We start from the raw sequence: 27234 nt of genomic DNA on the forward strand, positions 1-27234 counted from the left end.
TTTTTTTTACTATAACCCTAACAGTCAAGGTGCCAAAGTTTCACTGGTACACATCAAACTAGTGACCCACACAGCAAGTTTTTTTCTTTTTCTTTTTCTTTTTCTTCTTTTGAGTAGATCAATTTATTGCACAAGGCTGACTCACTTTAGCACATGCTGTTCTTCATATGCCCATCAGGAATCTTATATTATCTTTCTTGTGAAATGGGAAAGTAAAGGCAAAAATGAGCTCAAGTAAATCTTCTAATAGCTCCTAATTTACCTAAAGAACAAACTAAATTAAATAAAAAATTATAACCGAGGAGTTGAATATAAGTTATATGCTCACTGTTTCCAGTGACAATTTCGACACCGGCACTAGCTTATACGTCTGCAAAATACATAAACCAAATAGCTAAAGAGAAACAGAACCTTAAGTTCAACTTCAGAGAGAAATTCATTCATAGTTCTACAATCAGCACAAACCACCATCACACTTGAGGGTGTTGTAGTAGTTGTCTTCAGAGTGAAGAATTTTCTAGAACACTACAAGTGCTGAACTACCACAACTTAACCAGAGAAGAATTGAAGGCAAAGGGATACCAACAGATCACCAGGCAAATAGTCTTCTTAGTCAGCTCTGGATTGGCCAGCTCGGGATGATAAGATGATACCCACGATGAGGCCATACAGGGCCAGCGCTTCAGCAAAGATGAGGATCAGGATCATACCAACGAAGAGCTTAGGCTGTTGTGCATTGGCTCTGCAAAATATAATCAAATAATCAGAAAGCTTGTACATTAATTTAAGAAATTATAATTGGGAAGCACTCAAAGCAATCGGATATAAAGAAGTGATGCTGGCAATCCATGAATTTCACCTTTAGGGGTTGGAGGACAAAGCAGCCAAGTTAAGAGGAAAAATCCTCAACAATAACAAATTATGCAATAGACTGAACAGTTGTAATCATTTGTCAGGAAAGTTCTTCACACAAAGTGACCCTTACATGGATGCATCAAATGGTGGTTCTTGCCTTTTAGTGTAAACCGACGGTATCATTAAAGAGAGAAAAAATCAGTTTAATAAACAGAACAGACCCATCATGATATTTGGCCTTCAAGTCCACAATTTTTACTAGAGTTACATTGACCTTGACCCCCATGAATATTAAGGACCACCTCTCGGTGAATCTACAAGTCAAAGATCAGCCTAATTAGACTATTGATTTTGCAATATAAGAGTAGAGACCAATACAACAAAATTATGAGGTAATAATTTAGTTACCTTTGTCCTACGTTTCTTTGCAGGACAAAAGTAACACCACCAGTATAGTGCTTTTGCACAGCACTGCCCAACCCAGATAAAGGAAATGGGTCGGGTTGGCAACTAGTGCAAAATCTGTATTCTTCAATGAATCATGAACCTTTGTATTAAATGGAGGAACAGAATGATTATGATTACAACGATTGCAAGATGGAGGAGTGCTGTTGGAGCTAGTGCTTTTGACTTTCACATATCAATGAAAATCTTCTTGAAATATTTTTCCATTTTGGTTTTAAGTTTCAATAGTACCTTATTTTCTCTTATTTTACCTTCACTAATTGTGAAAATTCTTGTCATTAATAGTTTTATATTCATTTAGCTAATAATAAAATAAATTTTTATTATGTTCTGCAATAAACTTCAATGCTTTCATCATTTCAAGAAGATTGAGCGCGTGGCAAGCGATCTACCTATCTAAGGGCAATAAGCTAACTTATAGGATGGGACTTGGGTCTAAGGAGGTAGTTGAATGATTGGGAGATGTCGAAGGTTTCTGAGTTGATGGGTTACCTTGATAGTGTGTCAGGAGGCGCTCAGGAGGAAGATGTGAGATTGTGGGTACCCAATAAAAAAAAAAGCTAATTTAAAGTTAGACTTCTATAAAGATCTAAGTAGGAGTGGAGATTTGACTTTCCCTCATGTCGCAGTTTGGGGACCAAGGGTGCCATCCAAGGTAGTTTTTTTTGTTTGGATGACAGTTTGGGAAAGAATTCAAATGCAAGATCTTCTAAAGAGAAGGGGTTTTTGTGGCCCGAATGGGTGTTGCATGTGTTTGTCAAACGAGGAATCTGCCAATCATTTACTAGTTCATTATGAAGTTAGCAAGGGTGGTGTGGGATTATTTCTTTTCCTTGTTTGGGATGGATTGTTGTGCTCTGGGTTCAATTAGAGGCGTCCTCAGGGGATGACTTCAATTGGGATTGAGTTTTCGCTATGCCAAGAAGTTGATTTGAAGTTTAACACTATTTGCGATCTTTTGAGAAATTTGGTTAGAAAGAAATGCTAGAATTTTTCAAGGAAAGACGCAATCGTTACAAGAGTTGATTATTTCAATTCTTGGGCTCTTATTCTTTTAGTGCAAAATCTTTAAAGAATTTAGAGGGTTTTTTTTAGGACTTTTTGTCCCGGTGGGAGAATATTTGTAGCGTTGAAATTTCTTAGTTGCTTGTTGTTTCTTTTTTTTCTTTTTTTTTTTCTTTTTTTTGATTTTTTCTTGGGGAGGGTCACCTCGACCTTCCCCTCACTGTATATTTCTTTCCCTTATTAATTAAAAAAAAACTACACGTCGTTCACATGTTTATTTTCGAAATTTAATTTCATGGTGACTGTACCAATCGCAAAAGGATAAAGTTGAGTATTTTGATATAGTACAGCAACAGATTCAAAACCAGTGGGACCCAAAACCGGAACAGGAAACAATTAGTACCAAAGATGTGAAGTCTCCCCACTTAGATTTCTAATACAGCAGATAGATGCCCAAATACCTGGCTAGAATTGGAACCAATTATCCCAATTTCGTGTCTTCCTATATTAGTACCAGAATCAGAACCATAGGAACCGGACGAACAATTATATGTGTGACTGGTTCTATTTTTGGGGAGGAGTGTCATCGAGTAGGAGATGGTTTTGGTATCAAACATAACCAGAACTTGAACTTATTACACATACAACAGTTCCGGTTACAATGCATTATGATTCCAGGACTCAAGTAGGCAGTCGTGGGACCGCTTACACATTTATATGATATAGTGTCAATAAAAAAAAAAGGAAAAAGTCCCTTTCAACATCCTTAGCACTACAAACACACAAGATAGTTTTAAGCCCTATCAGTTCTAGTTTGATTCAAAAACCCAAAACCAGAATTTATTATATACAAATGATTCTAGTTCCTACTGGTTCCGGTAGTGAAACAGAAAGTACCGGACAAGAGTTTCAGTTCTCGAAAGCAACAATTTTATCACATACCCATCAAATGCCCCTAGTCCTAGGTGCATTGATACATGAACCAATAGATAATAATCCCACCATTTATTTAGCATATAAAGAAGTGGGCTTAACACAGCAGTAATGGAGAATATGAGAGGATTGCAGCTTACATAATCTACACATCACACAATTATAATCCCTATTTCTTTCAATTACTGAAAGATCTTTATTAAGAAGACACAGTCGAGATGACCATGCAAGGAGCTACAAAAACGGGAAACAAACAAAAAGCAAAAAACAGATTACACATCAATGCTACACACACAATCCCATTTTGTTATGAAATCTTCCAAGAAGACTCCATTAGACTCCTAGAAAACCTTCCTCCAAATGAAAATAGATCTCAAGATTGAGAAAACGATCCCTTGAACCGAAAACTCCTTCCAAGGAACAATAATGTATATACCCAAAAGTTGAATCAAGATGATGCCCATTATGTAAATCCACAAACCATATGGTAAAAGGGCGTGCCCATTTTACAAAGGAAGATAACGAAACAACTTCTATTTCACAGAAAGTATGGCAAAGAAATTCTAATATTTTCAAAAGGCATCAAATGTCCAACAAGGGAAAGCGAATATGAGAAAGAAAACAGTGAAAATCCTATATATATAACGAGGAAATATATGGGCTCAGGCATGTGAAAAACGCAGAAGAAAAATCAAGCTTAAATAAATCCATATTCACAATTTCAAATAACCAGCAACACAAGAAACGACAAAGCTCATATACTCTGCAACAGACACAATTCCCGCATCAGCGTTCAGAAATAAACAGATCAATGGGGAGATTAGTAACATATGCAAATCTAAAACATATAAACGGCTCCAAACAGAAAATAATGACATTCAAATTAAAGAAAGCAAAAAAATTATAAATAAATAAAAAATCACCCATAAAAAATCAACAAAAGTGAGATCTTTATCATGTAAAAACACAAATTCAAACGAACAAATAACCCTAGATCTATCCAAAAACTAGTTTCTCAAAACCAATTACAATTATTATTAATAAGCATATAAATGAAACAGTTGGTGTTGGAAATACCTAACACCAGCATCACCAACAATGCCAATCGCCATTCCAGCAGAAAGACCAGCAAGACCACAAGATAGACCAGAAGAAAGGTGAGCATAACCATCAAAAAGGTAATAAGATTTGGCTTTAGGGTTAATTCCAGTACTGATGATAACAGCGATAATCAATCCATAAATACCCAAAACTCCAGCCATAACCACTGGAACAATCGATTTCATTACTAATTCTGGTCTCATCACACCCATCGAAGCCACACCAACACCACTTTTCGCTGTTCCATAAGCAGCTCCCATACCTGGAAAATAAAAACCCATAGATCCATATTAAAACCCTAGAAACAAATTGATTTGCGCACAATTAAGAATAAATTTACAATAATATAGGGATGGATCTAGGGTTAGGGTTAGATTACATGAAAAAACTAGGGCAGCTGCAGCTCCCAGGAATCCGAAGAAGGGAGCAGTTTCATCGCCGCTGAACGTGGTAGACATTTTCGAGTATGTTTTCGCAGAGACTTCGATCCGATCTTAGAAATTCTTTCTGTGTGGATCTCTCTCTCTCTCTCTCTCTCTCTGGTTGAAAATAATCTGGTAAGATTTACAGAATCATAGAAATCATAATTCACACGAGTCACACAACTCCCACACGTGGGGGAGTTTATTCATGGCCTTTTATTAAGCAGTTTTGAATTGGGCTTTTAGTGGATTTAAAAAATTTAGAAAGCCCAAGACAGATCCAATTTCTTATTTGATTTTCCCATTACCCATGACCGACATTTCCCTTGCCCCTTACGAGAAATTCTCAATCCCAATGGGGGAGTTTGTTTATGGCCTTTTATTTAAGCAGCTTTTGTATTGGGCTTTTAGTTGATTTAAAAAATTTAGAAAGCCCAAGATAGATCCACTAGCTTATTTGATTTTCGCATTACCCATGACCTGTCCCTTGCCGCTTACGAGAAATTCTCAATATAATTTTATTTAAATCTGAAACAGACTTCCATCCATTACCAAACAACCCCTAATAATAAACGTAGGGACACTTTGCTCTACAAACATGGTTTTATAAATCTAGTTCGAGACCCTGAGACCGAGACAGCTCGTCCGATATGTCTCGGTATCATTCTCCAACGAAACGGAAAGGCAAATCAAATGTATCACACGAGATTTAAAACTATGGTTCATTTGTCTCGTTATTGAACGAGACGACTCAAACATATCGAAAAACTCATCTAAGACAAGACGTCAAAAGGAATTTTAAAACCATGCGAAAAAATACCATGAGTTTCAACCAATGGCAAGTACTTTGCCCTTTCTTTCATTGGTTGGCCATAATTAGCTATTCGGTCTACACAAAGAATTTGTTACGGGTTTAATTTGAGTACGATTCGAAATTTGACCAAAATGATAAAGAACAACAAACATACAATTACAAATGGTTCAGATATATTATTCAAGCTCAATTATTGCCGATAACAAAAAAAAAAATGGTCAATTATTATCTAGATATTTTTATAATAAAAAAAAAAAAAAAACTCACAATCTACATAAAGCTTACTATTTTAGGGAGTTACCACTACCACACCAATTTTAAATCTTTAATAAATATTATGGGGTGTGAGAAGTAACTACAAAAAAAGAAGGAACACCCCACCTACTTCATTATCAAGGGAGAGTGACTTCTCAGACCATGGTGAGTTTCAAATGGATTTCAAAAACATCCTCTCTCTCTCTCTCTCTCTCTCCTCTCTCTCTTCAACCATGACCTCACCCTTCCTTCTCCTTCTCTTCTTCTCTCCATCGTAATCAAGACTCACCACAAACTACTACACCAAATCATGCCGAAAACTCCAACAAATCATCAAAGAGACCATCACAAACAAACAAATCACTAACCTCATCACCTTCGTCTTTTCTTCCATGAATGTATGGTCTCAAGCTGAGATACATTCGTCATAATCACCCTCCAAGTTTCAACACCTTCAACAAGTGGAACACGTTGCAAACATCAACCTCTACCTACCAGGCAACGCTTTCGACGTAGTTGTCCGCACCAAAACCTCTCGAACTCTTCTCTCTCTGCATGTGTGTGTGTTGCACTATTGCAATTTAGGGATTAGTATTACTAGAGCTAAAAAGATTTTTTTGTACACTTTTTTTTTTTTTTTCAATTTTCATTTCAATCACTAGTGGGTAATTTCTAACGAAGAAGGTTTTATGGGTAAGCTTTTACTTTAATTTGTGTTGATTTAATAGGCGTTAAATGTGTTTGATGAAATGTATAACAGAATGGATGCAACTTAAAAACCCAACAAGATGCATAAATGGACTGATTAACACATTTCTTGTGTTTTTAATCAAAATATTATATGATTTTAGTTGTGGGAGATACTCAATTGAGCAAATGTTTGTGGTGATGCTTTGATAATGGAGATGCTAGCCTGAATCTCATATGAATGTTGTGAGACATTAACACTAGATGTTGTGGTGATGGATCTAGGATGGTAGTCTGAATCTCATTTGCTTTGTTTTGCCCTAAAACATTAGTGTTTAGTAAAATAAAATAGTGTATAAATTTGTTTTTTCAATTAATGTGTGAAGATTTTTTTTGGTGTGGCACATATAATTTAATTAATTGGTGTGGCAATAAAAACTCTCTAATTTTAATATCTCAGTTTTTAGAATCGTCACAAATAAATCATTTTTTAATTTATCCTTCTACAAATCTTTTTGATATACACATTTGAATACATTTCTCATCATTGCTTGCACAACTTAAATGTTGTCCAATTTCGCTAAAATGTTAATGAACTCATACGATTGACTTGAAATATGAATAAAAATCTACTAAACATGACACCAAGAGAACAATTGAAATCTTATTAAGTTATCCTACAAACCAAGAATATTGAGATATTTCTACACATAGAACAAATTTAAAACTAAGAACAATATGAAGTTTTTTTATGAACTAATAGTACTATTAACATAGCTTCATAAATGCAAAACATACTCTCTAATCTAAACCGAGTAAGATTTCCCACTAAGAAACCTTTGCAAAATCTTAGGCTTAGTCTGATGCTGAAACCATGAAGCGTAAGGAGAGAAAACAAACATATTACCATAGAGATTGAGTTAAGGGAAAAATAAATTGCTCCTTTATATTTGAACAAATAATGAATTATTTGAACAATGTTAAAAGGTGAATTTTTTTCAAGAAGTTGATTTGTCTGAATTTTTATGGATTCTGTATTATTTGAAAAATTCATGCATAAATATTCAGTGAAATTGCAAACCACGTTGTTGGACAAGCAAGTCTAGAGAGGATCGAATTTCTAAGATCGAAACCAACCAAATTAATCAGAAATCTGATTGATTAGATTCTGGGTTGGGAGATAGACAACATTTCGACTGATGGGTATGTGCAATAGTTTCCTCATGAGCTAATAGTGTCAACAAGAATTAAGAGTATAGAACAAATTGTGTCCAAAAAAGGGTGAATCTTCAGGACGGTGTAAACTAAATGTTAAACATGTCTGGCAGCATTGGCAATCAGACATGATCTAAAGAAAGCCGATATCTGGATTACAAAACCTGGATGCCAAGAGCAAAAGAACATCTCAGAATGTCACCTTTATGTTTTATTTGTCTACATACGAGTGATCCACATTGTGATTCTTATCATCCAGACCATAGTCTCCACCCACCACCAGCAACAATAATAACGCTAGGTTGATAATTTTTTTTTTTTTTTTTTTGAAAAGTAATGCTAGGTTGATAATGATGGTGATGAACATGGAATTAAGAGCACGGAACGGGTCCAAAAATCCCTAATTCTAACCAAAGTAAGTAATCAAGGACAACTGCATCAAGAATCTCAGAAAAGGAGAAAAAGAAGTGTGTTATAAAAGCAGGGACAGACCAGGATCTGCATGTAAAAAGGAACAAGAAGCTGAAATAAAAATCAAGCCAAGATACAAGAGCAAACCACATTAGCTACAAGGTTCCAATTATTTTGCTACATTACAAGGTTCAAATACAAGCCAAACCCAGTGCTATCAAGACAGTCTGGAAACAATTCAGCTGAGTTTTCAGGTCAAGTTGGGTGTCGAGTTTAATCATTCGAGCGAACTTGGTTCGAATGTAATGTTTAGTATTTAGTTATAAATACAACTAATATTAATTCATTTGGTTTGAATAAATTTTCATATTATCTTTGGTACTAAAGATAGTATTATCAGTATATATTCTAATAACAAATGCATGATTTGAAGGCTCAACCATCATGTAAGATTATGCTACTCTCAGATATTGTATAAAGAGCAAGTAGCCACCTCCTATGAAGTTGATCTATGTTGAGGATCAGAGTTTTCTGAATACCTTAAATTATTGGTGCTACCAGCATGACTACTCCGCACATCTCGATGCAGAAATATTGAGCATCCATGTGAATCTGCATAGAAGGAAGGAAAATGGGAAGGCAGAAGCTTCAAACAGCTTTACATCTTGAACAATTTTTTTTCTTTTAAATAGGTAAATGTTTGGTTAGCACAGGAATATTGTTAATAGTTAGCATGAGTATGGGTTCAATGGGTTTGAACCTAGGACCTGGGAACAACCTCCACGAGTCTTACCACTTAGCTAAGTGGCACTTCTTCATCTTGAACGATTTAAAGTAAGCATTCCCTCAATCAGTCAATATGGATTGGAATGAGAGAAGACAATTTGGTAGGGAAGCTTAGCCAGATGTTAATGTCAACTAAGAAGCTTAACCTGCTATATAAATGTTGTCAGAATTATGCAAAAATAAGTGAAAAGGACTGCACGAAATGATAATATGGACGGTCGATTAGTATGAAAATAAAAACATGTTGTATAAGCTTTTTGATGTCAGGAACAATTCACAATTCAGGGCTGTACAAAAAATTAAAGGAAAAAAAAAGGGACAAAAAGGCGATCAAGTATCTTATCAATGGGAATCCCCAATCAAAAGTAAATGTTAAATCTTCTTGTCTCAAGAATACAACCCTGAATGATGAAGAACTAATTGCTTCCGCCAATCTGATTTCTACTTGAAATAGAGCTGATAAAGTTGTTTTTTTTTTCAATCCAGATCAAACAGTATCCCAGTATTTTCTCTGACCCAATTTGCAATAAAGGTATAATTTTTCTTATCAACAGCCCCCCAGTATAGCTTTTCCTCTTGTACCCACGATCAATTTGTACTCAAAAAGTTACAAGAAGTCATAGGCAGTTCAAGTACTTCACCAGCATGCATACCCCACCACTGAGGCTTGATGCGGCCGTTTGCAGCCCCAAACTTTCACTGAACTGTCAGATCTCACTGTTGGATAGTTTGAAAGGAGGATGTTAAGCACACAGCTGTAATTCAGTGTCCCTCTGCCACATTCAACTATTGTGGTGAAGTCATGAGATAACCAAGGTAACCACTTTTGAATGTCATAAACAAATAGATACCGATAAGCAACGGCTATCCCCATTAATCTTCGGGAGCCTCAATGTTTAACAAGTGGGTTCATTGCCATATACTTCTCAATCAACTTGTCCACAAAGGCACGAATCTGCAATTCACAAATACAGGTTCAATCCAAAGAAAAAAAGAATAGTTAAAAATATATTTTTGTGAAAAATAAAAACTATAAACTAACATGAAAAAAAAGGGTAGTTAGCATGAAAATCCAACAAAAACATCCCCTCCCCCCAATAAAAAATTAAAAATAATCACAGAAACAGATCAAGTGGAGACCTTATTCTTCCGCCTGAAGTCCAGAAACTCAGAAGTGTTCATGGCTTTCTCTGAATCTGTAGCCTGCTCCATCACCTGATAAAACAGATCCAAGACAAAATTGAAATGAATAAAATTGCAGTTAAGAGCTCTTGCTTCACCAGACCAAAGCAAAATATTATCATAATGAACATCGACACAGCCTCCCTTAATGAAGATAAAATTAACAACAAAAGGACCCGAAAGTGCACACTTCACGTTGGCAGAAATAAATATTGAAGGCCAAGTAAAATGGCATGAATATAAAAAGGTATCATAATATTTATCGTCACAGACTCCCTTAATCAAGATCAAATTTACGAAATGGTTCTCTCATTTTTTTTATAGGCAATTACGAAATGGTTATCAAATAATTAAAAAAGAAGATAAAATTTATGAAAGAAACCAAAAATGCACTTCATGTTGGCAGAAATAAATATTGAAGTGGCATGAACAGAAAAAGTACTTACTTTAGTCGCACTTTTCTTCATTATTGACTTATATCCATCCTTATCAATCTTCCTAGCTTTATATAGAGGCATGAGCAATGATCCTACATAATCCACAACAGCCTTTTTAATACGGTCTGCTCCTCTTGTTTGATTTTCAACCAACACTATGTTTTCCTCAGCCCGTGAAGCAGAGCTTTGTTCTTCTCGTCTATCATACTTCCTGGTCAGTTGTTTTGAGGTATTTGAATCCTCCTCCTCCCTTATATATGTATCTGGATGGAAGAAATCAGAATTGGCTGCTGCCGCTTGAGATTGCCATCTCTCGATGGCACTATTGTCTTTCACCCCTCCACTACCTGCACTGTCAACCCATGCTTTTGTTAATTTACAATCAGTGGCTGCGCTTTCACCCGAATTCTCTCTGAGGTTCAATTGGTGAGCAACCTCATTCGAGTAGCTTTGCCGCGTGTAGTTATCACCAGACATTCTCGAATTGTCAAGGTTGCCGCAGGTGGCAGAAAAATCAACAGACCAATTCCTAACCCTACAGTTCCTGGAGTCAATTTCTGATATACAATCTTGCCTTCCCAAAATGCCCCCCGACAACTTTCTCCTAAGATCAGACTCATCCATTTGTGCATACTGCTCTCTTCTGGCAAATTTGTGAAACGAGGGTATCTTGGGAAGCTCACATAATGTGCTGCACTCTGCTTCTGAAGATGCATATGCCTGCAGGAATTAATCACACCAAAAATTTTGGGTATCAATCCAACCACAGTGAAAACAATTGGAAGAAAACACACTTGGACATGGCAAGTAAACTGAACAAAACTACTCATCTTTATTTTTTGGTAAGTCGAAACAATACCATTCATGGTTCTTCTGTATAATATGCATGGTTTTAGAATGACATGGCAAATGACACACATCCTGCGTAGGTGGGTCAGGACACAACTAGAAGGATTTCCCCAAGCAAAAATCAACAGAGTCAAATGATACCCATTATCCAATCTAAAGCATTCTTTCAGATTAAAGAAGAATCAGGAAGGCTGGTCTAAAAGAAAACTACAAAACTGATGGTTGGGATCATTCATCAGACTGTCCTTTAACCTAAAATATTAGGTCATGGTTTTAACAACAGCCATTATAAACATCAATAATGGCATTAACTGCTGTTTTGATTTTCATAACCTGTATAAGTTGTGTGTCACAAAATGCCTCAAGTATAATGGATGTTATTGCCCCATGTCATTCATCTTCTTATCTAGAATCTTTATAATAACATAAAATCAGTTCTTTGTTATTTTATTAGTTTCCTTATGCAAAATACACGAAGAATCATATTTAATACAAAATCTTGAACATAGTAGTAATTTTTTATCGGTAAAAGCAAATTCTATTAATGTGGTCGAGATGTAATTTGGTTGTTTCGTAGTTGGTCTTGGTCAAGGCTCTTGTCCCTCCTTGTTTTCTTTCGGTTGGTCACCTCGACCACCTTGTATTTTCTTTGTTTCTTTAATAAAATTTCTTCGCTTATCAAAAAATTTAATGTGGTCGAAATACGAACAACGTCAAACGAGCAGTCCTTGCCCTCAAAAGCTCAACGATTCCTTTCTTTCCAAATTCCCCAACAAACTGCAAATGGAAGGAAGTACTAGACAACCGTCTTGGACCACACAAAGGCTGTCCCCCATAGATGTCCACACCTCGAGCATGGAAAGCGCCATCTCCAGGAGGGGGGCACAACACCAAACACTGTTATAACAAATAGAAACCTCCTGTTACAAATTACAGGGGGTTTCAATTTCTAATACCACTGATATAACTAATAATTCATAGTAGTAATAATTAATAGAAAACATCCACAACAAGTTGCAACCACTGTTACAACAATGACTAAAAGTCTATATCTAAACCTTTTCCCTTGTTATTTTAAATGTTTGATTTCCTAAGTGGGGCCTATAATTGTTAAGAAGGACATATGTCCATGCCATGTCTACTGATATTCCATTTGTATATATTATTAACACTATAGTACTCAAACATAAATGTATTGTGATTATTTCACTGAAAAAGACAAACCTTCGCAGCAGCAAGTGCAGCGGCACGAGCTGTTTCAGCAGCAGCAAAGGCAGCAGCTTCTTCTTCAGACATGGCCACATTGTCATCCTCCACCTTAGAATCCAGGTTCTGTGCAACAATATGGGTATGTAACGAGTTTACCTCAGATTTTGAGTCAGCTACAGTTTCCAACTTGACTGGCTTGCAGTTCGCTTTCATATTGTTTGCATTTAATAGTGAACCCTTTCCAGGAGACAAAGGAGTTTGCACATTTCCTCTATTATATGTACCACCATGAGTAGATCTTAATGGCTTTCCTGAGGTTAGTTCTTTAGAGTGTTTGGTCTTCGCAAAATCTGAGGCAGTTGTTTGCCTCAGTAGTTTCAAGCCACCACTAGTAGCCTTTTCCTTGCGGAAGACTTCAATCCACACACTGACCAACTGACTTGCCACAGCACGAATATCCCGGCTGGTATGTACACAGACTTTCTCCTTTACAGTCCTTCCTATACCTACAGTAAAAGGCAAGGTGTAAGATTTTAACAAAAACATTGAATCGGTGCACATCTTTAGGTCAGAAATCATTTTTCTGGCTGCTTTTGGATAGAGAGGTTCTATTGCCACACCAACTTTTGTTAACAGCACCCCAATTCATATGTAAATCACCAAAGAATGAACCCACGTTTGGGGTGCTGTTAGCAAAAGTTGGTGTGGCAATAGAATCTCTCTTTTGGATAATGGGGAGAGTACAAAAAACAGATGTGACCTATAAAAAAAAAGTTGATGTGGCAATAGAATCTCTCTTTTGGATAATGGGGAGAGTACAAAAAACAGATGTGACCAATAAATAAAAAAAAGTGGATAACCTATCCAAAAAAAAAAAAAAAGATGTAAACTATCATATAAAATTCTTCACTCCTTATAATTAACTTTATACTACAAAAACTGCGTTGTCTACGACATGATATGTAAGCAGTAAACAGGTCTGCTGAAGATGGAGCATCAAAAACAAATTACCAACTGTTCTTGAAGAACTGAACATAATGATCCATGTTTTTTTAATGTAAATAAAAACAGATAGATACCTGATAAACGGACAGCAAGCAGATTGGTCGATACAAGCACAAGGAGACGAACACAATGACGCAAAAGTTGAGTCCCATCCTTGCCCATTGAATCCTGTTTTTGATTTGAGATACAAGTAAGGAGACCAGCCAAAGCATGCCTAGAAAGATAACGCAAACTGAAAGAAACTCGTGCAAGGTTGATGCTATAACATGATTAAACTACGAATTAGAATAAGATGAATAAACACATGGATAAATTAAGTACCAGTATCCATAAATTGAGCGTGCTAAGCCCTTCTTTGGTCCCGGCAAAGGACTTCAGAGCTTCTACAGGAAGATTTAGCAACTCTTTAGCCAGATGTAGTCGTCCTGCAGTAGTCTTGGCATTATTGAACATATCCCGCAGTAAAGCTTCCTTGGTCAACATTTGGTCCCCATCCAAGGAGCTCTTGCACAGAACATTTGAGAATTCTACCGCATCAAGTCTCTTCAATATGTCCCTAACTTCGTTCCTTTCACTGTCTGTATGTCTCTGTGCAGCTTCCATTGCTTCCACTTCTGCTGTATAATCAATTCCTGTATTCAAGATGTCAATTATACGTACTGCCTCACGAAGACCACTCATCATCGCACCACCAACCGTGTCTGGATGCTCCTTGCAGGTAGCTTCACCAGCAAAAAATAAACAGTTCTCTACAGGCCTACCCAGGATATCATAGTCCTCCCCAGATGATCCCACAGCAACATAGGAGTAAGCTCCCCGGCTGAAAGGATCATTGCCCCAATTCGTCACAACAGATGCAACTGGATCAGGTACAGAAGCCTCCCCAAAAAGTTTACGGAGAACCCTTAGGGCATGGTTCACATGATCGGAAGCACTCATTGTTTGGCCATCTATGGCTGCCTTACCAACCACAAGTGCTATAAGAACAGGAGCTCCTACAGTTTTCTTGATGTTCCAGAACATGAAGCACTGGCCCCTCCAATCGGTTTCCTCTGCAGTCGCTCCAAAATAGTCCACTGTATCATCCCAAAACACTTGTGAAAATTCCAAGACTACTTTGTTCAGAACACCAAAACCAAGTCGATGGATAGAAGAACATTTCCAATCCGGTAGAGATGGAGAAAATTTTATGGTATCTGCCTTTAGGCACCCAAGAGGCACCGTGATGAGAACCGCATCTCCTACAAAGTTACTGCCGTTTGACGTAGAAACTTTGACTTTTCTCTGCCGTTCGCCTGTTTCTTCAGAGTCCCTCGTGTTGTAGGAGACTTCTGTGACCACATGGTTCAAATGAATACTGAGTCCCTTTCCTAAAGATTCAATAACAGCACTGTAACCACCTTTAATCATACAGTGGGCCCCTCCAAATCCCCCATAAACATCATCCTGATTCCAGTAAGGAAGAGACACTGCCTTAAGCAAAGCAGCACAACCGTATTCCAAGTTCGCAAAGTGCCAATCCATCACTCTCCTCTCGAGAGGACTCAGAATCTCCTCCTTAGAACTAGTTCTATTGGGGATTTCCTCATCTAAGGAAACCTTTGCCAAAGCATCTGATTCAGACATTTCAGCATCTGACATGGATCGAGCCCTACAGCGCCTCTTCAGTGCATATTCTAAACCATCCTCTAGAGACATTCTCATCGCATATTCGCCCTTTTGCGCAACAAGTACTACCATGTCATCAAGGAGACTGTTGTACTCAGCCTCCAGAGCTTCATCCAAATCTGCTGGAACTTTCTCACCACTCACAATATCATAGAGAGGGCAGTCGCTGTTTAAAACAGTCAGCTCAAGGCCTAACTGAGAACAGACCAAAGAGGATGGGTCTGGTCTTCTTTCAGTTGCAACATCAGCCTCCACACCCGTAATAATGCTGGCCCCAAGATCCACGGGAACAGAAAGAGACAAACGATCTGTATGAACACGACCCCCCAACCTATTACGAGCCTCAAGCACCGTGACAGAAAAACCCTGACGTTGTAAATGACGAGCTGCAGTTAAGCCAGATGGACCAGCTCCTATGATAATGATTCTCTTCTGATCCTTCGAATCGCACTGTGTGATACCATTCCCCTTGACAAGATCGAGTACAGCTGATTGAATCCCATATGAATCTTTTGTCTTCTCTGGAGATAAGACAGAATCTAGTCCACAGGTAACTACTTTGCTAGATGGATTCGTACTTGAAGCATCAAAATTAGTCATTCGAGTGGGTAGTTTTGTGTCAATCCAACCATTTCCCTGCTCCTTATCAAGGGTACATTCTTCCAATTCTATTGAAGTGGATAAATCTGATCCTGTGCTTGGCAAAACAAGCTTCTTGCTTTTTGTGGCTTCCGATATTAGTTTTCCATCATTGAAGAACACATCATTCTTTACCTCAGTAAAGTTTTCAGAACTCTTAACCTGACCAAACATGAAGGTGACACCAGCTTCAGCCGCCTGGGCCTGATAATTTTCCTCAGTTGTGCTTACGTTATAAAGTTCACAGCGGGTCTTGGCACAAGGTTCTGCTTTCTCCTCAGAAGCAATCCCAATATTTATATAACCCTGTTGAGAACTTGTTAGAAATTATAAATAGAGTACGGATAACAAGAAGAAAAACAGAATACTTACGTTGTGGTCAAGAAATGCATGGATCTCCCGAATGAGGGATGCTCGTGGTGGTTCGCCTTCGGAAGGAGCACTGTTGACTCCGCAGTCTGAAAGAGGTAAAATGTGGCTCATATCTTTACTCCAAAGGCCTAATATCATATTCCTGCAAACCAGGAATCAAATAAATGCCAGGGAATTTCAGGTTACTTAGGTAATCTCCAAGCATTCAAATAAATGATACAAAAGGCTAAGCCAAGATAGAGTACATATGCATACAAGCTACAACTTCTTGAAGAAGACATGTCAGTGTAAAAACAATGAAACATCATGTTATGGATATAGGCCAAATAGTGGTTGGAATGTTTATTCCTACATGCCAAAAGCACCATGACATATACATATTTCCAAGTTTCAACAGTGGTATTTGAAGAACCGAATCAACATTGAGCACGGTTGAATAGTGAAAAAGGTTCATGTTGCCTAGGGGCGGATTTAGAGTGGGGGCTGTGGGGGCACTTGCCCCCCACAAAAATTCTATGGATTAACGTGCTATTGTGACAGATTTTAGCAGTGGATAAAGAAATTTACCACTATTGCCCCCACACAAAAAAATTCCACTCTTAGTTGCCCCACAACTGTTTTTTTCACTCTTAATTGTCCCCACAATTTTTTTTCTACTATTGGTTGCCCCCACATGAACAAAGCCAGGCTCCGACCCTGATGTCGCCGACCCCAATAATTGGTATAAGGCATAAATGATGATGATGATGACATAGTGTTACGTGTGTTGACTGTTGACATTTATAGAATACAATTAAAACGCCACAAAGTAGGTCTCAGTGGTGGCATTAGTACTTTTTCCCCCCCAAAGGATACCCATATAATGTTTGTCGTCAAAGCCTTATCCCAAAAGTTTGAGTTCGGCTGAATGCATCCCGTCCCCCCATTTAATTTTGCCTAAAGCCTGCCAAACTATTATCAAGAAAATCCAAAGGAGCATTTTGAAGACAGCATCATCTACCAAGGTTCCACACCAATAGAAGAAATTACACCTCTCAGGCTCAAATATTGCATAAGCTACAAATATAAATAATCGGTACATATTTTATAAATCATGAAGGATTACTAACATCTAACATACTAGCCAGGAGGCCAAAAATTAAAGAGGCGAAACATTCACAAAGCAGCAAGAAAATGTACAATTCATAAGTGACAACAAACCTGCATTCCAGGTACTCTTGAAGTCCACCCCTGCGCCTTAAGATCTCCTTGAATCTAATCTTCTCAACTGGACCAGCAGCACGAGCTTTCAGTCCTGCTGCAACTGCTGCCGCACCACCATTATCAGCCTCTACAACGGTATATGAGGTGTAATCAAATTTATCTTTCATTCTAGATGGCCGGTCTCCATTGACAAGAACACGGTCATTTTCAAAAATCCCTTGCTCGTGCATCAGAAACTCCCAATCATTATCCCCTTCATAAGCCATGTCCCCGTGCCTACGCCTTTTAATCTTGCGTGCAGCCCTATTCGTCGCCGATAGTTTCTTATCCTTGCTTTCAACATCAAGTGTTTTTTCTGCATCTTCAGAATAAGTTTCGTTTGGATCCAAGGTTATGGGCTCAGAACAGGTTTCTTTCACTTCTTTAACAGATGAAGGATCTTGCTTTGAAACAGATATCCCTTTTGATGCATCATCAGAAGGTTTATTGTGATCGCAAGTTGTGTGAAGCTCTTGAACTGTTGTGATTGAATCCATAGGAAGCAATTCATCGGAAAAGTGATTGGAAACATCATGATTGGCTGGTGATTCATCCTTTTGATTCATGGGGGAACAAAAATCAGATCTTTTAACTATGTCTGATGTCAGAAAAATAGGAGGTGACCCCGCGAAGTCACTTCCTATTTCATCATCCTTCGTTGAACCGAGAGCAGAATCGGATGGCAGAAGTTGGAATTTTTTCAAACATCCATCCGAAAATTGATCAAACCCATCTTTGAATTTGAGGGCTTCCTCCATCTTCACTGGGATAGATGTTGGTGATGAATTTGGAACTGTGTTGGTCAAGGAATCCTCCAAACAAATTCCAAAAGATTCTACTAGTCCACCATTTCTATTGGTTATGTCGGCCTCACTTTTGCAGGGCACAGAAGATAACTTCTCAGCAAATAAATCTTTGGAAGTGTTTTCATAAGTTTGATTCAAATAATCACCACAGAACAAAGTGTTCTTGTGACATTTTTCCTCACACCGTCTGTTTAACTGATTATCATCAAAACAAGGTGCCGAAGGTTCTTTTCTTGGCATTGCAGAGGAAGTAAAGGAAGATTCCTGGGCTGCATTTAAAGAGAAAACTTCTGCAATGGTCTTTTGGACATCAGAAGCTTCATTACAAACACCATCCAATTTGGGTTTTGGTTCAGCAGATGCTGAACTAATTATTGACAACAGATTTTCTGAAACCTTAATGAGCAATCCGTTCAAACCATCATTGTCATTTTCTGAAATCTTAGCTCCTTCCCCTTCCAAACACTGCTTGAACCCATTCTTGAACCTTTGTGTTGCTTCTGTGAGCTTTTGTGAAGCAGAGCAGGACGCCGGGACTTCTCGAGACACGAAGTCCTCAGAAGCTTCTTCCCAAGGTCGACCTAAACCATGATGGTTCAATGTGGGTTCCTCAGGAATCTGAGTCCGTCTATCAAATTCATTATCACGTGCTGTCGTAGACTTCTCTCTCGAATCTGAAATAGAATCAATGGAAGATCTTGGAAGTGCGGAAGTAGTGACTGAATCTCCAAATATTCCTTCGGAATGTTTGTCATATCCATCAACATTAGATCTCACAACCTCCTCAGTGGTTTCTGGACTACAAGCAAAAACTTTTACTGGACTAGATAATGAGCCATGATGGGTTAAATATGAATGTGGGTTAAATCCGGCTCGGTCTTTCATCTGACCATTGACTACAAAATCTATCTCCTTGAGGACAGGGGCCGGATCAATTGGGGTTTGCTCGGATGCCAGATTTAACCGGACTTCAGATTTCAGAATTTCACCAGGCAACTTCGAACCATAATGGGATCCCGGAATAAGCTTGGACAGTAGATCCTCAGAATCCCCATCAGATCTTCGGCTCAACCCATCAACAGAAGCTGAAGTTCCCCTTCTCTGTTTCCGGGTAGATGAAGACCGAGCTTTCTTAATCGAACCATACTGTAACTTCTGAACAGATGCAGACAGCGAAAACTCTAAATTTTCATCCAAAGAATAATTACAATCTCCCCCAATTTCTAAGACTCCATCTTTCTTTTCCTGCATGGAGGTCCCTCGAGATCTATGAACACTAGAACGTTGATCCAACCCATCATCAAACTCGGAAAGATCGTCCATCTTCTTCGGCATCACTGCAACCCTAGATCTCTTACCTCCACCTTTTGGCCTATCTTTAAACACCCCATCTAAAAGAATATCCGAGCTATCGTGCTTCAAGGCAGAACTGTTTCCCTTTGCAGCGCCAGATCCATCACGTCTATCGAACTTAGGACCTTTCAATTTCTTCCTAAAACTTGCTAAGGTATCATCCATCTCACCTGAATCTTCATCATTAACCATCAAATTTTCTGCCCTAATTTCCACTTTCCTGGCTGTGCCTTCATCTAAACAAGACTTAGCCTTTTTAGGGTTTCGATGCTTCTTCAACTTGAATAGAGATCCTATGGGCTCGTCATCATCAGAATCAACTTTAATCTCAACCGAATTTGTTCTCTTATTAAACCCAGACTTCTTCTCTTCTCCATCCATCTTCACATCCCCTGCCCTAGCTTTCAAAGATAACAACTGACCTTCCAACCCTAACCCTAGCCCACCGTCAATGTCTGAATCAACATGCAATGCTTCACCCGATTTAGAACGCAAAGCTTCATCTTTCATCTCTTCTTTACCAAACAAACATCTCTCATCACTCATATAGCTTTTGTAATTGTTCTACAACCGTACAAATCCAAAACCAAATACCTTCAAATAAAAACCAGAAACCCAGTATCCATTAATAGATACGTAAACAAATGAAAATTAAAAAAAAAAAAAATCTCCTAAATCACTGGTTCTGTATGAAAGTGCTCTTAAAGGGATTCAATTCTACAATATAAGAAAACGAAAGAAACGGAGTGGCCTAGGGCTTTAGATATTAAAAGGATAGCCAACTCGAAGAACGAGGTACCTGTGTTTGAAGCTGTGGTCTGGACTCGCTAATGGACCTGTCGAAATTGAGGATGCGCACGTTAGCGTCTTCTTCAGCACTTTCACACTGGTGCGTCGCTCGCTTATAAATAATGCGCGCAAAACACACAAAAATAAAAATAAAAAGGGAGGGTTGACAGGCTGAGAATTGTTATTTCGCGCTAAGATTCATTATAAAATACTTTTTGTGTTGTATGGTAACTCTTCTTCTTGTAAAAGGAAATAAAATGATTGACATTGGATACTAAGAACCAAAATTCTTTAGAATTCTCTTTGTATTTTATGGGATTCACTTGTTGATGGTTTGTATTCGGAGAACCCTTGCCCAAAAGGTTCTACAAAACATGGATCAAAGTTAAGTTTCAATTCGAAATGTTCATAATGCTTCGGCTAAATATATCAATTTTTATACAAGACCAAGACAAAATATTAATCTTAAAACATTGAATATTTTAGATTGTATCAAATTGTTTTGATACAGGAGCTCTCGATTTTCTGTTGACTGAACATTTTTCAAATACGATGATTTAAATCATACCATAAATGACTGAACGTTGCTACTTCTATCCACTACGTGAAAATTGGAAAAATCGACGGACCGAACTTCGACAGTTAAGAGTCGTAAAAAATAAAAATAAAAAATCCCAAATTCGACAGTTTATAGTCGTTGAATTTCTCCCATCCTCCATTAACTTTACGGTTTCAACCCGTCGAAAAGAAATATTTGACAATGAAAAATTTGACGGTAGTCCGTCAATGCCCATCAAATTTTATGAAATCTGATTGCCTTGGGTCGTCAAATATGGGTTTTTACATGTTGTGATCCATTTGCATATTGAGGAACTTGAAAACATGCATGGATAAGATTGAACGTAACTACACTTTCACAACAGGGAAGCAAAGAAATATTTGTCAATAGTGACTCGAAATCTGCTAGAGATGATGTAGCTTTAATGAACGTTCTAAAATGGATAAGCAACTTTCTTTGGTCGAAGGTTAAGGAACAAAGCCACTCTACTCAAAGGGGAAGGGCTTAGTGAACCAGAAGAAGGGAAGGGCAAAGAGCCAGCTACATCGCATATTTTCCTGTAATTAATTAGATTCCTTTTATTTAAAAGTCTCCCCCAGACGATATCAGAAGGTTACTTGCTTTCGCGTGTATAATTACATTTATAGTTGTATTGATGTAGTTGTTACAACATGAAAATGATTAGAAATCTTTATATTATTATATGAAACTAACAATAATCTTAAATAATAGCAAAATAAGTAACTATGGAGTCTATTTTTGTAACGCTTCAACTAAGGACACATGTTACTTTGAAATTAGTGTGCTCGATGTAAAACACTGAATAAAAGTTAATAAGACCAGAGGACCATTATAAGTCAAAGTCGAGTGGGTTAGCATTAACTAAACAAATTGTTGAATTCAAAGGACAATACAGTTATTAAAAATCAAACCACCTAAGCCATAGCAAAAACAAGGCTCGGAGGTTAGTGTGTCATATTGGTCTAGGGAGTGCTTCATACCAAAATTTCGTTGATCCAAATAATGCATCTCAGGCATAAAAAGACCAAGAATTTATGGTCATCTAAGCTCTTTCATGCACAAAATCTTTGCATTTAATGCGATATTTATAAGTACTTATCAAAATAACGACGAGGTTGACATTTCATGACTCATTCACCCCAAACAGTAAAATCAAGTCAACTTAGTAAATAATGCATTGAGACACTATTAATCGAACTTGAATATTAACATTATAAGAAAGGCACAACAACTGAAGGGAGAGTCAGCAATCTCCAGCTAGCTCATCTCTTATTTGGCATGACATCTGGATCAACTGAGCAGTGACACCCTTCGCAAATCTCTAATTACAAAATCCCCTCTCAAAATCTAATAAAGGGAATTTTTTACCCAATTCACCTAACAAAAAACCGTGTTCTGTAATTTTATTGTTAACATCTTCCTCGCTTAAATTATTCATTTCTCTTAAATCCTATTATTTTACTAACTAAATCTTTGAATGATCCTTAGCAGGTACCACACCAGGACCTCTTCATTCTTCTTTCAACCGTCCAAGAAGTCAAAGTCATCCATATCAACATCAAACAAAGAAAAAGACTTCAAGATCAAAGCCAGTCACTCATCTGAATGAACTGTTCATCTCAAGGAGTGTAAGCCTAAAAAAAGCCTCCACAATAACTATACGTTTTACAAAATCCAATAACCCAACCAAGTTCAGTAACACCTATCCATCAAGTTTTTCAACAAAAGTATATCAAGTATTCTACAATTAAATCAAGAAAAACACAATGACTTGCCAATTTAGATCAATGATGGGCCGAGGCACAAGCTTGGCTTGCAATCCTCAATGTTGTAACCACCCCCTCCCTAATTCAACAATTTGATTCCCTTGACCAAAATTGCTGAAGAAGATCTTTCATAATTCTTTAATGTTTTATGTCGTACTTCAATGATAAGAATATGGAAAAAGCAAAAAATAACTGATTCAAATTGAATTTTGTTCGAGAAGAGGGAGAAAATAAATAAAATTCCTTTTTTGATTGCAATTTCTCCTCTTATCTTAGTTTTATTTTGCGCGGAAACAACTAATCAAATCTAGTTTACAATCAAGAGATGACTTAACCAAAGAAAATGTGTGAGATTCATGTCATCACACAATTCCTAACATCTGTAACTCTTTCAAATGGACAAAAATAAATAAACAAACAATCGTATGATAAAGGTAATTTTATAAAAATATTCGAGACAAAAAAAAAAAATGAATGGAAAGATTATTATTATTATTATTTTGGAAATAACATCTCATTAGGTAAAGCCCATAAAGCCACATGTGCCTTGTGTCGCGTAAGCCATGACTCAAACCCAAGCCTGATCATGATCTATCATGGCGCAACATGTATGTGTGTAAGATTACTGTAGCCTTTGTTCTACTAAAACTTCATTTAAACTAGTAGAATTGCATTTAAGAACCCCCACGAACTTTATTTTCTTGAGTAATGTGAGATCAAAAAATATGACAAAAGAGACAAGCATAAACAGTTTTATGAAACCTATTTTGGGGCATTATTTTTATTCCCATATGTGATTCTTATAAGCTTGTAATGTTGAGGCTGCACTAAGGACAATAATATCCAATAGACTTTTCTTCTAAAAGATGATCCCACAACTCATTAAAATATGATCCAAATATGTTCTTATATTACAAATTTGTTGAAAAAAATAATATACAAATACTCTAAGACCCTGCTTAGTATACTAAAAATCATTTTCATCTGTAAATGATTTTTGCACTACAAATATTTTTATTATGCAAATGTTTAGTGAAGAAAAATTTACTATTGTGTAGTAGCCGCTTAAAAACTCTTGCATAATCATTTTGTTAAAATAAAACGTGGAAAGGATTTAACTTATTCAACATTGTTAAAAAAAAAAATTCAAATTACAAAAATAACGTTAGTACTTGTTACATTAACATACTTATGAATTTAAAAAAATATTCCTATAGAAAAAATAGTAGCCTAAGTATTGAAAATTCAAAAAACACACATCATAATAATAAAAAACTCTCAAAATTATGAAAATAACTCGGTACTTGTTACAATAACAATCATATGATTTTACAATATATTTTTGTAATAAAATTGATGAGAGGTATTTTTATAATTTTCATAAGCAAGTAAATACATCTATGAGGAGATGCACTTTTGTGAATTCCTATGCATGTTATAATAGTAAATACTAAGGTTATTTTTGTAATTTAATTTTTTTTATGAGGGATACTTTCATAATTTCAATATGCAATTTAATGTGCCTTTTGATGAAGTCTATGTTAGTAATTTACGGGCATATTGCTTTAACAAGTACTAAGAGTATTTTTGTAATTTGATTAATTTCTTTGATAAACGCTATTTTTTATAATTTTTCTTTTCATTAAGTGAGAGTAGAATACTTTTGCAAATGATTTGCGGTACTTTTTATACTGTAAATCATTTGTTGAAATTTGTTAATCCATGCAAATCTTTCACAGTGCAAACCATTTGTATCGTGTAACCAAACACTCATAAAATAATTTCAGGAAATTATTTGCATTTCCAAATGATTTGCAGCATACCAAGTTGGGCCTTAATCACATATTTGTAGACCTAAAATCACATTGGGCACAATTTTTTATATTGATAGCCACACGATGGTGTGGAAACATTTTCCTTCAATATGCAACATGTGTTCAAGTACATCAACTAATCACATTTACATTGGATTAGTTCCATGAATAGAAAATGTAGGTTACCCTTTTCACCGAATTCCTTAAATCACACCACACAATTCCTCATGATCATAACACAAACGATAATATCTATAAAACATTTATAAAAAACATGTCGTGGTTGGCCAAAAAACCCATATGTATAGTTATGCAAAAAAGAACTCAAAATTTACAAAAACCCAGGAAAATATATTCCTTGGTTGAAAGACTTGTAGATGCATGGTACAATGTCAATCAATTTTTCTTTATTGTAAAGTGGTGTGTGCAAATAGGCATGTATCAAAATGACTTATTTGTAATTTAAAATATTGTATAAAGGGTTCTTGAAGTTTACGTAGTAAAAAATGATATTTTTGTAGTTTCAAAAACTAGCCAGCGTTATTATAGGGTCGAGGGTCGTAATTTTATTGGATTTTGAGCAAAATAACTCTGATTCTGATAAGTTTAAATGTAAAGTCGAAGGCATTTGTGAGATCCAAATTTGAGTGTCAAACCACTTCTATTCCGCATTCTCTCCTTATCTTAGTAAAGATGAGGGACTCCTTGTATTAACATAATCTAGGGAGCATTGTGCATATTAAATAAAAAATCTTACTAAGATCAAATTTAAACGTTTTTCTATAGTGTCAAACAATTTGCAAGATATAAATCACCAACCATATTGGTACATTCATGATGTTAGCCAAATAAAATAAATGTTTTGACACCTTCATGTGATCAATATTTATGTCATTATTTTGGTAAACTTCCACCGTTCCCATGATAGAAGAATGAGTTTAAATTAAATGAAAAATATATGCTTTTAGATACCTCATTATCTCTTATATTTACGATATATACTCATTAATCTCTTATATTTACGATTGTAAATACAAGTCCTTAAACGAAAAAAAAAGGGTTTGAAGTTGCCAGTACTTTTATTTCTTTACATTTTCTTTAAATCGATACATACTTCATTGTCGGAAGAAATTTGGCAAGCACCGCACCAATTTTCAATTAGACTAGAGAGTAATTGAAAGTTGAATGAAAAGTAAAGGAAAATAGTATTTATCAACAAATTCACATGAATCATAATGGTTGTTAATGCAAAATAAAAACCCATAAAATGCTAGTCCAATGGATGTAATAAGTTAGTGCTAAACCCAACCATCTCCTTCTTGTTAAAACAATTGTAAGTTTATTGGTGTCATTTGGCATACTTGGTCATCAACATGAGTTTGATCATGGAGACGAAACCGAATATAACAACTACAATGGGAATCGCATCTTACATTTGTTTGATATCCAATGTGATTTGCCTTAATTTTTTAAAACATTAAACGAGAAAATTCAACTAAGTAAATCAAGTTTTGTAATTTAGATGTAAAATAATTAATTTTTTTATGATTTAAAAGTTTGTTACGTCGTAATAGCAAACAAAAACTTATAATGCCTTTCCATGATTCCATCCGTCTCCCGCCCAGAACGTTCTTCATCTTCTCCCTCGACCTAAACGAACCAGCAAGGCAAAAAGTGGATTTGGAGTGCGAACTACTTCAATGTTGACGGCCATTTCTACGGTGATAAGTTGAAGGCCATTTCTCTGGCGAGGACCATGTAGGTACTCTCTCTTCAATTTTAAACTAAAAACCTTATTTATTTATTTTTCTTCCAAATCCATTGGCTTCATCCTTGAACAAAAGTTGAAGTATGATTCAATCTCATCTTCAATGTTATCCATACAACACTTGAATTTTTGTTCAAAATTTTCACTCAATGTTTGAAAGTTGAGGACGACTGTTATTGAAATTGAAAACTAAGGATTGAGATTGGTTTTGGAGAGAAGGAAAATCTTAGTACAAGTTGAAGACAATGTTACAAAAGGAAACAATTTTTATAGGGTTTTTATCAGATCAGATATCCAATAGATTTCTCAAATTTGAATTCGGATGTTGGTTCATAGGATTCGTTGGATTTCAAATTCGAATTCAGATGCTGTAAAAGAATTTCGGATTCAAATTCGAATATAACACTATCCGATCAGATACCTATTCGTTGACAGCCCTAACTTAGAGTTGTGAAAATTTGATGCCCCCCTTTAACACATGCCCTCATCATAGAACTGTAGATCATTTGCTTCGAGATACACAAGAAAAATATATGATTTTATGTATCCTGATGCAAATGGTATACGATTCTATGACAAGGGCATAAGGGGCGTCAAAAAATAATTATTCATACAACAAATGCTAAGAAATATATAAGTTAACTTAAAAAAAAAATCATTTTTGTTTGTTTTACTATTAATCAATTTGCAGGAAACACAGACATTTTTAATTTGAATACATAATTTATATGAAAAGATAGAAAAATTTTATATGTAATTTCAATTAACTTTATAAGATACGAAAGCTTTCATCCATTTATAATATT

At 36.3% G+C, this 27234-nt stretch overlaps 2 protein-coding genes across 2 annotated transcripts; both read right to left on the reverse strand.

Moving 5' to 3' along the window:
- Positions 1–279: 279 nt before the first annotated feature.
- On the reverse strand, positions 280–4922 carry LOC147407453 (V-type proton ATPase 16 kDa proteolipid subunit). Its single transcript, XM_086436034.1, has 3 exons — positions 4739–4922; positions 4336–4621; positions 280–742 (listed from the first exon to the last, which is right to left on the reverse strand). The coding sequence occupies exons 1-3, from the start codon at positions 4815–4817 to the stop codon at positions 610–612; spliced, it is 498 nt and encodes a 165-aa protein (XP_086292160.1). The 5' UTR covers positions 4818–4922; the 3' UTR covers positions 280–609.
- Positions 4923–9171: 4249 nt separating this feature from the next.
- LOC147407454 (lysine-specific histone demethylase 1 homolog 3-like) lies at positions 9172–20798 on the reverse strand. The gene is made up of 9 exons (XM_086436031.1): positions 20511–20798; positions 17511–20305; positions 16311–16452; positions 13953–16244; positions 13706–13799; positions 12642–13132; positions 10578–11288; positions 10090–10164; positions 9172–9904 (listed from the first exon to the last, which is right to left on the reverse strand). Exons 2-9 carry the CDS (start codon positions 20255–20257, stop codon positions 9839–9841), a joined length of 6618 nt encoding a protein of 2205 aa, XP_086292157.1. The 5' UTR covers positions 20258–20305; positions 20511–20798; the 3' UTR covers positions 9172–9838.
- Between the last annotated feature and the right edge of the window lie 6436 nt (positions 20799–27234).

The sequence above is a fragment of the Akebia trifoliata genome, chromosome 3 (assembly GCF_017979445.1).
Source record: "Akebia trifoliata isolate Shusen 1 chromosome 3, ASM1797944v1, whole genome shotgun sequence".
Lineage (NCBI taxonomy): Eukaryota > Viridiplantae > Streptophyta > Magnoliopsida > Ranunculales > Lardizabalaceae > Akebia > Akebia trifoliata.

What these genes read in the sequence shown, in the direction of transcription:
- LOC147407454 (XM_086436031.1), bottom strand. Translation starts at nt 20,257, where the DNA reads ATGAGTGATGAGAGATGTTTGTTTGGTAAAGAAGAGATGAAAGATGAA. An exon ending in TGAAGAAAAGTGCGACTAAA is followed by an intron (nt 10,165 to 10,577) that starts GTAAGTACTTTT and finishes CTGTTTTATCAG; the next exon opens with GTGATGGAGCAGGCTACAGA. An exon ending in ACTTCAGGCGGAAGAATAAG is followed by an intron (nt 9,905 to 10,089) that starts GTCTCCACTTGA and finishes TGTGAATTGCAG; the next exon opens with ATTCGTGCCTTTGTGGACAA.
- LOC147407453 (XM_086436034.1), bottom strand. Translation starts at nt 4,817, where the DNA reads ATGTCTACCACGTTCAGCGGCGATGAAACTGCTCCCTTCTTCGGATTC. An exon ending in AGCTGCCCTAGTTTTTTCAT is followed by an intron (nt 4,622 to 4,738) that starts GTAATCTAACCC and finishes TTTATTTTCCAG; the next exon opens with GTATGGGAGCTGCTTATGGA. An exon ending in GTTGGTGATGCTGGTGTTAG is followed by an intron (nt 743 to 4,335) that starts GTATTTCCAACA and finishes TATATTTTGCAG; the next exon opens with AGCCAATGCACAACAGCCTA.